We start from the raw sequence: 11,963 nt of genomic DNA, 5'->3' as shown, positions 1-11,963 counted from the left end.
GGTTTTCTCCAGGTACTCCGGTTTCCTCCGACAGTCCAAAAACACGACTGTGAGGTTAATTGGCCTCTCCAAATTGCCCCTAGGTGTGAGTGTGTGTGTGCATGGTTGTGTGTCCTGTGTGTCTCTGTGTTGCCCTGCGACAGACTGGTGACCTGTCCAGGGTGAACCCRCCTCTCGCCCGGTACACTAGCTGGAGAGGCACCAGCACCTCCTGACCCCACTGAGGGACAAGGGTGTAAGAAAATGGATGGATGGACGGGTCATTAGAACAGAGATCAGGTCATGAGGTCTCCAAGGTGATGGATATGAGATCATCTGTCCAAGCAGTCAGCCAATCTAGCCAATCTAGCCGTTTGCATTGGCTAGCAACAAAGCTAGCCAATGCAAACACACCAAAAGGTAGATAAACCCTTTATAAGGTGGGTGCAACAGAGGAATCTTTAGTTGGATCCTTCAGGCAGCTTCCAGCCAAGATGGAGATGGACAACAAATTCCGCAGCTGAAGAAGAGCCGGGGCCACAGAGCCGAAGACTGTTCTGCACATGGGGACCAACCTGTTAGCAACAGGTGGCTTCAAATGGCACTTCTCTCATCAGCTGGGTTCAGACCCCAAAGATAAAGACAAAGACAGAGAGGAAGAACTGGTGTGTTCCTTCCGTGGGACCAGGAAGATCGTGAGACGAGGAGAAGGGAGCTACAGAGCTGCAAGACAAGAAGCTGAGGACCGCTACGCGCATGAGGAAGTCACCCTGAGGCCCGAGACCTGCCGCTCTAAGTCAGTACTCTTCCTGTACTGGGAACCTCCTGCTGCTGCTTCAACACCTTCTTCATCATCAGGCCAGTTCTGGGGTTCAAAATGCCAAACTCTGTTTCCCTCTTTTAGTTCTCAGTGTCAGCATTAGGGAAAGATAGGCTAGATTATTGATTTTACTTATTTGATTATTTCTGCTACTGAATTAAGCTGTACTGACCYTTRCAAAATTGCCTTACTAAWAAAATAATTAGCATTAAGAAAATCTAAAAGATGTTGTGGACATTCAATTAAAGTTCTTTGATGGTCATAAAATAGCTATGAAGTTTGATTCTGGGAGGAAAAAGTGGAAAATGTTTTATAGGTTGCTTTTAGCCAAAACAACACCCTTGGGACTCGCCCGAGTCACTAGAACCAACCTGGTTCAGTAACAAGTGCAAGTTGTAAAAAAGAGAAAGAGCGACCGTTAACAGGTGTGCTCTGTGGAACCAGTTGGCTGCAGGCTGCTCAATCTGGCTAATTCACAGGGTGAAGAAGGTGGGACATCTGGAGGCGGAGGTCGTTAGAAACCAGGCGAGTCTTTCTCGATGCCAGCTTAAGCAGAGTTTACTTCAGTTCTGAACAGGGTAAAATTCCATCAGATTTAGAAAACTCAATTCACCCGTTAGATGGAGAGCTGGCTGCACATCTCTCTCCTCTGAGAAGGGGAAGTAGAAAGAGAAAGGGGGGGAGGTGTTGCGCAACAACAAATTTGAACAACTACTTCTGTGGAATTGATAATTTGTGTTTTTTCCTGTCAGTTTCTAAAGAAAACATAAAAGTGACGACAGCAGAGTGACAGGATGCATGGTGGGTGTTGGTGTGAAGCTGTTTTTATCCTTTATTTCAGCCACAAAGAGGAAACATGATCAGTGTTTTCAGATCAGCAGCAGAGAAACGTCTCTCAGTTCAGCAGCTGATAGACGGACGGAAGATGTTGGTTCTGGTTCTGGTTCTGGTCGTTGTGCTTCAGGTTGAAGGTAAAGATCTGTTTTCTTTCACATGAAGATGAGAAAAATTAAAGATAACTTTGATTTACTGTCATTTTTTTATGAAGACATTAATGTGTAGTATCTGAAAAATAAACACTCAGAATTTCCTCTGTTGTTTTCAAGTTTGAACAATGTAAAAGTAATTCAACACCATGGAAAAGAGACGACTAACACATTTATAATTTCACCTCCATGATTGTTTTGTAGTGAATGATGAAATGTGTAAAACTTTAATGTGTTTTTGTTTCTGCTGCAGGAACCAGAGGAGGAAATATTCATCTCTATCGCAGTAGTGCAGAAAGTGCTGTTCTACCTTCAGAGAGACCGTCATCGTCTTATCGATGCTCCGATGTTAACTGGTTTTACAACAGAAATACAAGCGAAACTCAGTCAGTGGTTGAAAATGGAAAAGTTGTTGATCGTTCACCTCGAGCTTCCAGGTTAAATTTGAGCAGTAACTGCTCTCTGATCATCAGCTACATCACTGCTGATGATGCTGGAAGATACACCTATAGATCTGGATCCGGATTCTCCGTAGATGGAAATGTGTATCTGAGTGTTTTAACCTGTGAGTATTTAGACCTGAATGATTTAACTCTCAGTCTCTTTCCTTCTGATCTACTTGGTGAAATGTTGGACAGATGTTTCTGACATCATCGGNGAGTATTTAGACCTGAATGATTTAACTCTCAGTCTCTTTCCTTCTGATCTACTTGGTGAAATGTTGGACAGATGTTTCTGACATCATCGGTTCTGATTTCCTTTTTCTCTGAACCTTGAACGTCTCTGGACTTTAACATGAGGGAACCTCTCAGTGACCTGATGCAGTCAGAAGGTCACATGTTGTTCAGTCAGAGAGAAACGATCATTTATTTAGACTCAGGAAAACTTTACCCATCAGGCCTCAGAGAAGGAGGAAATGAAGCTTGTAGTGAAGTTGTAAATTTTATTTCTGTCCTCTGTGATGTTTTCTTCTACTTCCTGTCTGATCTGGGGGCGGGGCCAAGCTGTGATGTCATCAGGAAGTCGCTCATCAGAGTGAACGTTGTGCTGTAGAGATGTTTAGATTTAATCAGTTTGTCTTGTTTTGTTGTACAAGGTTTGATCAAAGGACTGAATAATCAACTTTCTAGGTAATTTGTTTTCTTCCATTAAGCTGATAAAAACCTGCTCAGATCTGTCATGATAATGTAGATCAATAATCAAGGAAAATGATCAAAACATTACCACAAAAAGTAATTATTGATGTTTATTTTATATACATTCTGCAGCCTGAGATCCCAAGACTTTATTAAGGTTCTCACCTTTGATAAAGTTACTTTAACTGTTAACCTTAATAAAGTATGTTAAAGTTGAACATATTTTATACTGAGAAAACTGTTTTATTTTCTCCTTCAGTTTCAGATGTTGATCTAACAGAGGAAGATTTAACATTACCATGTTCTCTGTGGAAACACAGTGACCTCGGTCCTTGTCCGGAGAAAAGTTTCCGTTGGTTGGGTAATAAGAGAACTGTGCTGACTTGTAAAAGTGACGATCGCAGCTCAAGACAAAGATGTTTTTCCACTCTAACTGTGGAGCATCAGATCGACAATAACCGGGTATTCATCTGCCAGTTTGTTGAAGGAAACAGCGTGAAGGTTGAATCTGTATTCGTACTAGGATTTTTAAAAGGTACAATGTCTTTTCTTTACAGAATAAATGAGATAAAAAGCAGGAATTACTAGAATTTTATTTGATTATTTGTATTTTATATAATTTCTATGTGGTTATCATTTGTCTTTGTAGACAGCTTAAGTATATTTTGAAAACTAGTTTTCTAGATGAAATAAAACTTTCAAGGTTCAGAACTTTTTTTATTTATCTGCTGATCAGTGAAACATCCTTCATGATATAATAATAACATAATTCTGATTTATCGGAATCATTAAGCTTGAATTATAAAATAAAAATGCATTATTATTATTTTTAAAAGTAAAACAGATCCACTGAACTGATCAGTGAATCGTCTGAATGTTTATGTGGAACAAAGTGACCAGAGCAGCGTTCTGTAGGGAAACTTTAAAAGGTGACACCAAAACAAAGAGGCCTTTTAGAGGCTGATAGAGATGGAAAGATAAAAGGATAAAAAGGAGGAAGTGAAACAAACAGGAAGAGACAGATAAGTGTGTTAAACAGAGAAATGTTGGTCAGTTTCAGGTTAGATAATAAACTGAGTTTTAACACAGAGACACTAAATCATCCAGTTATTCAGGAGAAACTGAAGTTTTAAATAAAATAACTTCAATCTAATGAACTCCTGTGAGATCTAGAAGTTTTCTTCAGATTTTTTACCTTTGAATATATTTATATTTTTTTGTTTTTGCTAATAGTTAAACAATGTTTACATAGCAAATTGCACTTCCTCTTATTTTATTGCCGGTTTTCTATAGAACTGAATGTTTGATCTAAAACTTTTGATCCAATATTACTAGTGGTTTCAGTAAATGCGTGAGCAGTAATTCAATCATCTGTGGGAAACAACATTAATATGTTAAGATCTGTAGAAAAATCTCAAAGGCTGATAAAAACATATGAATTGATCAAAGTGGAAATAAAAACGGTTATGAAAAAATGTTTATGATTTCAAATGTTGACCAGTAATATATTCTTTTATTAAAGTATTGTTTGAAAAATGCATTTAATATTTTTACTGATTGTATATTTCCAGTGCATATAGGAGTTGAGAGAGGAGAACCAGTAAATCTCTACCACAGAGTTGGAGATGAAGCTGTTCTGCCCTGTAACAGACCTTCATCATTCGACTCCTGCTCCTCTGTTAAATGGATTTATGAGAGAAATAAAAACATGAACGATCGACAGGAAGTTCATAGAGGAATCGTTCAGAGTTCACCTCGTTCTGCCAGGATGAGTTTGGACAGAATCTGTTCTCTGACCATCAACAACATCACTGAGGAGGATGTTGGACGTTACAACTGTCAGTTTTGGGACAGAGTCCGTTATGAGACAGATGTGTTTCTAAATCTGCTGATCAGTGAGTATCTACACTAATGACTCTCTACCTGCTGATTTCAGTCTTTCTTAACCCTAAAATCTCTGTTTGGATCTGAATGTTTAGATCATGATGTGTTTTTATCTGAGTTCAGTCAGAACTGGANAAATCTCTGTTTGGATCTGAATGTTTAGATCATGATGTGTTTTTATCTGAGTTCAGTCAGAACTGGAACTGGATCTGTCTGATTTTAGAGACTAAHCTGTTCAGTTCTCTCATTATGATGGTTTTATGTTGTAGCGGTAAATAGACTTCCAGTGGCCAAGCTTCATAGTTACTGCCAGATGTTAGTCTATAATGTTTCAGCATAACAGATACAATTTATAATCATGAAAATAAAAGTTGCTGGTTTAATACTGAAATATTGTCTTGTTTCCTCTCAGTCATTTCATCTCCGCCACGTGTTCATGCAACACTTCATGAATCCGTAAGATTAATCTGTTCTCTGCTGAGATACAGATCATCCGATCCTTGTCCAGTTAAAAGTCTCCGCTGGGTGGATGAGACAGGAAGTGAACTGACTGATGAAGGTGATGGATATAAATCTGTAGGACAGTTTGGTTGTGATTCTCATCTGATTGTGAGTCTTCAGAGCAGCAGAAGATTCACCTGCCAGTTTGTTGAAGGAAACGAAGTGAAGATAGAAGCTCACTACCAACATGAAGGTATGATGTCGTCTTATTAAGACAAAAGTTAAATAAAAGTGTCTGATTACACCAATACTATTAATGCATATTGAAATCTAGTGATATCTTTTTAAGTCTACCATTCATTATGTATTGGATGATTTGTAATCTTTGAATCTTTTAACAGCAGCTCCTGGTAACACCAACACCTCCATCATCATCATCATCATCATCCTCGGATCAGTGATCGGCGTTCTGCTGCTGGTTGTTGTTCTTGCTGCTGTTTTCATCAAACTCAGGAAAACCAGAAATAAAGAGGATCGTAAAACCACAACAGGTACTGAGTTTATTTCACTACAAGCTTAATATACAGACAAAACTTTACCCATCTAAAAACATGTCTTTATTAGCGTGAAAGAACTTTCAATGAACATTTTAAAATCTAATACAGACAAGTATGTAAACATGTTGTGATGAACAGCTTTCTGTTTAACTTTTCAATGGTAGAGGAGAAATCCAGACACCAGAGGTTGTTTAAATCATCGTCTTAAACTGCAATTAGAGATGAGTTCCCTTGAAGGGACAGCATTATGTAAATTTTACTTTTTGAGTTTTACATCATGTTATAATGTTACTTCATCAGAAACATACCTGGAGTTTGTCTTTGATTCTTTCATTTGAAAAATTTAATCCATTCAGCTGTGCAAAACACTTGGTGGGACCTAGCTCCGCCTTCGAGGTCACAGCTGATCGTTAGTTGCTGTTTCCAAGCGTTCAATCGTCCGCCTCACAGAGCAGCCCTACCTCACTCAGCTCCTTCAGACTAGCCAGCAGCTATTAGCAAACACCTGATGAAACTGTGCACCAGCTGATCTCATTATAGGAGCTAATACTTAGTGAAACAATGATAATATGTTGTTTAAGGATTAATAGAGGAGCCATGCTGTGATGACTTCCAGAAGGCAGAGTTTTAAAGATACAGAGCCTCTTTAAATGCCAAATTTCAATTGGCATTGAAATTTTAATGCAGATTTCAAGGCATTAAAATTAAAACTAAATTTTCTTTTAAGTCATATATGATATATAGTATTTTATAGCAACTGAAGTTAACATATTTTCATTATGCTGTAAAATCGAAGTGCATAACACATATTACTGCTCCTTTAAAGTTATGTTAACCCAGAAATGTGGCAGATGTTTGGCTTGTGATCCCTCTGTTGGTCTGATGATCAACGTTCCTGTTTTCTGAAGGTTCTTCTTGATGTTCTGCAGGAACAAAAAGTCTAAAACCGTCTGAATGGATGAACCATCAGTCACTCAGAAAGGCTGCAGCGTTCAGGCCTCCTGTTATATAACCTGATTAAGCTGCTTTATTTGGATGGAAAGGCAAAGTTACTCTAAAAGTACAAGAATATCATAGTGGGCAAAACAATTTTATCTTCATTTTTTTGATCAGAAATATAATTTATTATCAAGTAGTTCATCAACTGTAAAATGAAGGCCTGACTTACAGTAGCAGAGGCTACTGGGCATGTGTTGTCATGTGAGTGTTAGCCACACAAATGTGTCAGGATGGCATAGTCAAAATCTAATCAAACTGAAAATTGAGCGGGGCTACCCATGAAGCATCACACAGCGCAGAGCTGAACTTCCTGTTCTGAGCTCTTTCCTCCATGGGTTGAATGTGTGCAGGGTGTAAAGAACACAAACAGGTTTTGAGCACGGTGCTGCATTTTCTGCATTCAGAGGGCAACAAACTGTTGTGGGTCAGTTTCTCTGAGCCCCTCTAAGAGGTCTGATGAAGACGTTTCTCAGAATGAGGAAGAACTGTTTCCATAGTTACCACAGAGCGGTGAACCAACAGTGGTTAAAAATAAGCAGAAAGTTCATATTTTTTTTACTGAAATGATTATGATGATTTCTTTTCTTTTGATTCAGCAAACCAAGATTCAACCAATGAAAATCATCAATATGTGAGTATCGACACACATTTATATAGTTTGGAGAAAAAAACATCAAGTCACTCAACGTACTTTTAATGGGTGGAAAACTGTTTTATTACATAAGAACAGTTGTGACATTTCTGCACCATCTTTAGCTGTCAGGAAATCTAAAGTGACAGGAAATGATTTCAGGTTCTTCCTCTTTTCTAAACTCGTCAGAGAACGAAACACTTAGTTTTAAATAAAGACATTTAGCAGGAATTAACTAATAATAGAAGAAAAACCTGATGTTTATCAGTCAGTGAAATACAGTGGAGCTGTTTTCTTTAGTAATATAATAATTAATGTCAGTGTGAAAAGTAATGTTTCTAATTTAATAAAAATTTTAAATTAGATACATCTAAAAAGATTTTTAAAGAGAAGAACCCAGAACTGAGTGAGAGTATTGTCATGCTGTGTTTCGACAACCAAATGTCTACAAATGAAAAATCTTTCATATGGAACTGAAACGGTTTGTGGTTTTTGTGCTTCAGCTCCAACCGGATGAAGAAACTGCTATGAGGACCAAAGAAAAGACGGAGGCGGACATCGACCCCAGCGACGTCGACAGCTGCCTCACTGAGCCAAAATGAGGAAACAGGAAGTGAGACGTTTAATAAACCGCTTTACAGGAAGTGGGCTGCTGGGTTTAGGTTTCAACGGTACCAAAGATTTATTTACAGCATGCTTTGGACATTTTCTGTTGTTTTTAAGTGATCATTAGTGATGGGTGGATGAGGCGTCATATATCGTTTCAACACTTATAGCAAAACTGTGTCGATACTGTGTCACTCAATAGTGACACCTGCTGGACATGAAAAATTCCTACAGGCAACGTAGTGATTTGATGACCCAGTCCATACAATAAGATTTAAGTCTTCTTATTTTATTGAATATTATTAACAATATATTATGTCATATCTTCAGTTAAATATAAAATATATTTGATATACCACTCCTATTATGTTGCGGGTCAAATTGACCCGTTTCAAAGTTTAAAAATATTTTTAAAATAGTTGCAAGTATTTTTATTGCATGAAACTTTTTCTATTTGTCTTAATAGGTGAACTCTACATATAAATTKAAAATTTATTCATTTTACACATTTGCAGCCCCCCCTGCGTCTACTTGTTACATCGATACTGTTHGGGTCAATTTGACCCGGCAGTCAAGTTAAAGTGCAAAAAAAGATTAAAAATGTCCAATTCTGTTTGTTTCCTTACAGCTATGAACCTTATTTCAACACACACACACAAACACAACACAACACACCACACACACACAAACACAACACAACACAACACACCACACACACACACACACATACACACACACACGCAGACACACACAAACCCACTTTCTCCCTACTCTCACAATGAACTGCGAGAAAGCAGGTCTTCATACAACTTTTGACGGGAACCTTTTCTGTTCCCGTGGACAAACTCCACCCACACTGAGTGACACTCAGTAGAAGTGGAGGAAAACATAAATACTCTCTGCATGACTCATTTATCTTGATTTTAATTGGCGGGTCAGTTTGACCCGGAACAGTATGTGTGTCTCAAGTTCAATTATAAAGATCACCCTTTGAAAAAAAAAAATTAAATGTAATATAAAAATTTTTACCAAAGATCACTTTCAAGGAAATTATTGTTTTTTTGTGTCTAGGTTTTTTTCAGTGGACATAAAAAATGTAAATCCCATTTTTTATGTCCAAATGAGTAATTGAGTAAGTTGTCGTCATTAATCCTTAATTTCTGAGAAATAAAAAACATAATTGCACAAATTTTGATTGAGATGGTTAGTATTAGACTTAATAATCAGATAAAAAAATGTTTTGGAGGAATTTTTTGGTTCCTGATACTATTGCATGATAAAACTCTCCCCGGGTCAAATTGACCCACGAACATTATTGCTGTACCTCAGAAACGAACATAATAGGAGGGTTACAGTCAATAAAAAATTTGAACATGAACCATAAAGTGAAAATTTAAGTGAATGTGTTTAGAATGAGGACGCTTGTGGACTGTTTTTCCCCCACAGATTTTTATTTTAAAATTTTGAAATTTAGCCTGTTGAGCTTTTTTGACAAAACTTCTGCTGTAGAAAAAAATGAAGTAAACATTACATTTACAGCAAACCCGTTTTTCTTAGGGGTTGCGTTCCGAAAATAACCCGTGAGGCGAAGTCCGTGAAGTTACCTTTATTTTTTACAGTTATTGTACAGCATAAATAAATACTCTACATTGAAACCAAAGAACAAAACCTGTTTTCAGGTCAGCGGATGTGCATCAATCGGGCATTATTGTGATCCGGAGTCGTGTCATTAAAGCGTCTCCTCCAACCCGCACCGCCAGATTCACAGCTGGATCTACGGCAGAGCGACGGATCTCATCAAACGAGCCTCCGGTCGGGTTCTGCTGCCTCTGGCCAGTTTTTTTTCCAGCAGGCATTCAAAGTTTCAGTTTCAATTTCCTGAATGACCAATCTGTATTAAACACCGTAACGTTATTGGGACTCAGGTAGAGAAGAAGCGCGGAGACTGTTTTTACCAATCATATGGTCAATTAGTACGAAGAACACTGTGAAAAAACTGCACAAAAAAATCTGCGAAGCAGCGAAACCGTGAAAAGTGAACCGCGTTACAGCGAGGGATCACTGTATATGAAATAATTTATAAAACATAACTGAGTAATTTGTAGAATGGCTGCATATCTGAATTTATCTAGATGTATCTGGGACTTTATTCTCATGCCTCTTAATGCCTCAGCATTGAAAAGGTGGATTTATTTAAATAAGACAGTTTAGTTAAACATATGCGGCACTTAACCTCCAGAACATAATATGAAAGTAAACCAAAAGTCAGTTTCAGCTGAATTTGGATTCAGATAGATTAAGTAGAAACTGACAACCGGATGAAACAACAAAAATGAGAACAAATTTATTTTCCAATATAAGATCAAAATGGTCCCACACTGCGGAAACGTTTCCTTTGAAGCAGCGACGCCATAAAAGATCAAGAGTTTGTTTGGCAACTGCTTTTGACGGATTGACAGATTCGCTTCCTTATAAACACAGTTTGGCGCGTTAATGTCATTTCGACACGGTTCCTGTTTCGGTCACGTGACTTGCTGAAACCAATACGCGCACCGACACGGGTGTTGGTCTGTGGGCTTGACGCATGCGCCGAAGCATCGGTGTTGCTGGACCCATCACTAGTGATCATAAATATTTCCTAGCAGAAATGTACTGTGACTTAGTTATATGATAAAGTTTTATGTTTGTAAAATATGTGGTCTGTAAATACTGAGCTAAAGAGAAGCAGCATGAATATGTGGAAACTGATGCATTAAGATCCACCAGCAGAACTGCAAATATTGGTGTTAGATTAAATCCACCTTTATTCTGTAAAATGCAACTTTTAAAATACAACAAACTCATGTCTGGTAACTTTTAGCCAGTTTATGCTTTAAGGTTTTAATCGCTGCATCTGAACAAACTAAAGTTTTATTTTCTGTTCTGCTCATTTTCAAATTTTTTCTGGATTTATCTAAAATGCTTTTTTTTAAATTTAGTTCTCCTGAGTTTATACAGCAGATTGTTTTGAACCCTCATGTTTTTACATGTCAGCTGCTCTGGCTTCTCATCGCCTCCAGAGTCCAGTTTAATGATCCTGGTTCTGATCGGAGATCAGCGTGGAAATGAGTCAGACTGTGGCCGTCTCCCTCTGAGCCTCTGGTATCTGGACTGTTGTTTCTTTATAAGCAGCTAAAGCAGCGTTTCTCCACCCTGGTCCTCGCTGCCCCCCTGCTCTGCATGTTCTAAATGTGCCTCCATTCCAGCTGATTCAAATGATTGCATGACCATCAAGTCCTGCAGACGCCTGTTAATCACCCAGAGATATAATTCAGGTGTGTAGCAGAAGGGAAACACCTGAAACATGGAGGACAGGAGGCCTGAGGACCAGGGTGGAGAAACTCTGAGCTAAAAGCTCATTTTTTAAAAACCAGATATTCAGTTATTATTATTAATATTATTATTTTAGTATTGTGTATTGTTTGGAACAACTATGTAAAACCTATTTTGAAAATGCTATGGTGTATGAAAACTGAAAATAAAACATTTTGCTTTACAACTCTTTGATTTTTAATCGTGCTGAAAGTCTCATTGACTCTTTTTGTTTTTCTGTGATTAGAGGCCATTATGGTGCATTTATATGTAATAGTAACTATAAACATTGATTTATGAGAGATGAAAACATGAACAAACAGGAAGTTTGTAGAGGAATCGTTCAGAGTTCATCTCGTTCTGCCAGGATGAGTTTGGACAGAAACTGTTCTCTGACCATCAACAACATCAATGCTGATGATGTTGGATGTTACAGATGTCGGTCTGAGGATGGAGGAAACTTTGAGACACATGTGTATCTAAATCTGCTGATCAGTGAGTATCTACACTAATGACTCTCTACCTGCTGATTTCAGTCTTTCTTAACCCTAAAATCTCTGTTTGGATCTGAAT

At 37.9% G+C, this 11,963-nt stretch overlaps 2 protein-coding genes across 5 annotated transcripts in view; both read left to right on the top strand.

Annotated features, from left to right (window-relative positions):
- Positions 1 to 902, top strand: part of LOC103457297 (uncharacterized) — a 15,316-nt gene extending 14,414 nt beyond the window's left edge. The window contains exons 7-8 of the mRNA XM_008397337.2: positions 597 to 775; positions 884 to 902. Of these exons, the coding sequence (XP_008395559.1) occupies positions 597 to 775; positions 884 to 902 (198 nt within the window). The remainder of the gene's footprint in view (positions 1 to 596; positions 776 to 883) is intronic.
- Positions 1 to 11,963, top strand: part of LOC103457191 (uncharacterized) — a 58,181-nt gene that overhangs the window by 3,218 nt on the left and 43,000 nt on the right. Inside the window, exons 2-10 of one of the 4 annotated variants that reach the window (XM_008397158.1) lie at positions 1,641 to 1,770; positions 2,039 to 2,350; positions 3,181 to 3,456; positions 4,493 to 4,816; positions 5,218 to 5,499; positions 5,648 to 5,797; positions 7,399 to 7,433; positions 7,937 to 8,046; positions 11,073 to 11,279. In XM_008397158.1, the coding sequence (XP_008395380.1) occupies positions 1,656 to 1,770; positions 2,039 to 2,350; positions 3,181 to 3,456; positions 4,493 to 4,816; positions 5,218 to 5,499; positions 5,648 to 5,797; positions 7,399 to 7,433; positions 7,937 to 8,035 (1,593 nt within the window). In that variant the 5' untranslated portion in view covers positions 1,641 to 1,655 and the 3' untranslated portion in view covers positions 8,036 to 8,046; positions 11,073 to 11,279. Of the gene's footprint in view, positions 1 to 1,640; positions 1,771 to 2,038; positions 2,351 to 3,180; positions 3,457 to 4,492; positions 4,817 to 5,217; positions 5,500 to 5,647; positions 5,798 to 7,398; positions 7,434 to 7,936; positions 8,130 to 11,072; positions 11,280 to 11,963 lie in introns of those variants that run through there. The other 3 variants (XM_008397159.1, XM_008397157.1, XM_008397160.2) reach the window with 3 other exon arrangements.

The sequence above is a fragment of the Poecilia reticulata genome, linkage group LG21 (assembly GCF_000633615.1).
Source record: "Poecilia reticulata strain Guanapo linkage group LG21, Guppy_female_1.0+MT, whole genome shotgun sequence".
Classification (NCBI taxonomy): Eukaryota; Metazoa; Chordata; class Actinopteri; order Cyprinodontiformes; family Poeciliidae; genus Poecilia; species Poecilia reticulata.
Note: the sequence above shows the minus strand (reverse complement) of the source record. Positions and strands in the feature narration are given on the sequence as shown.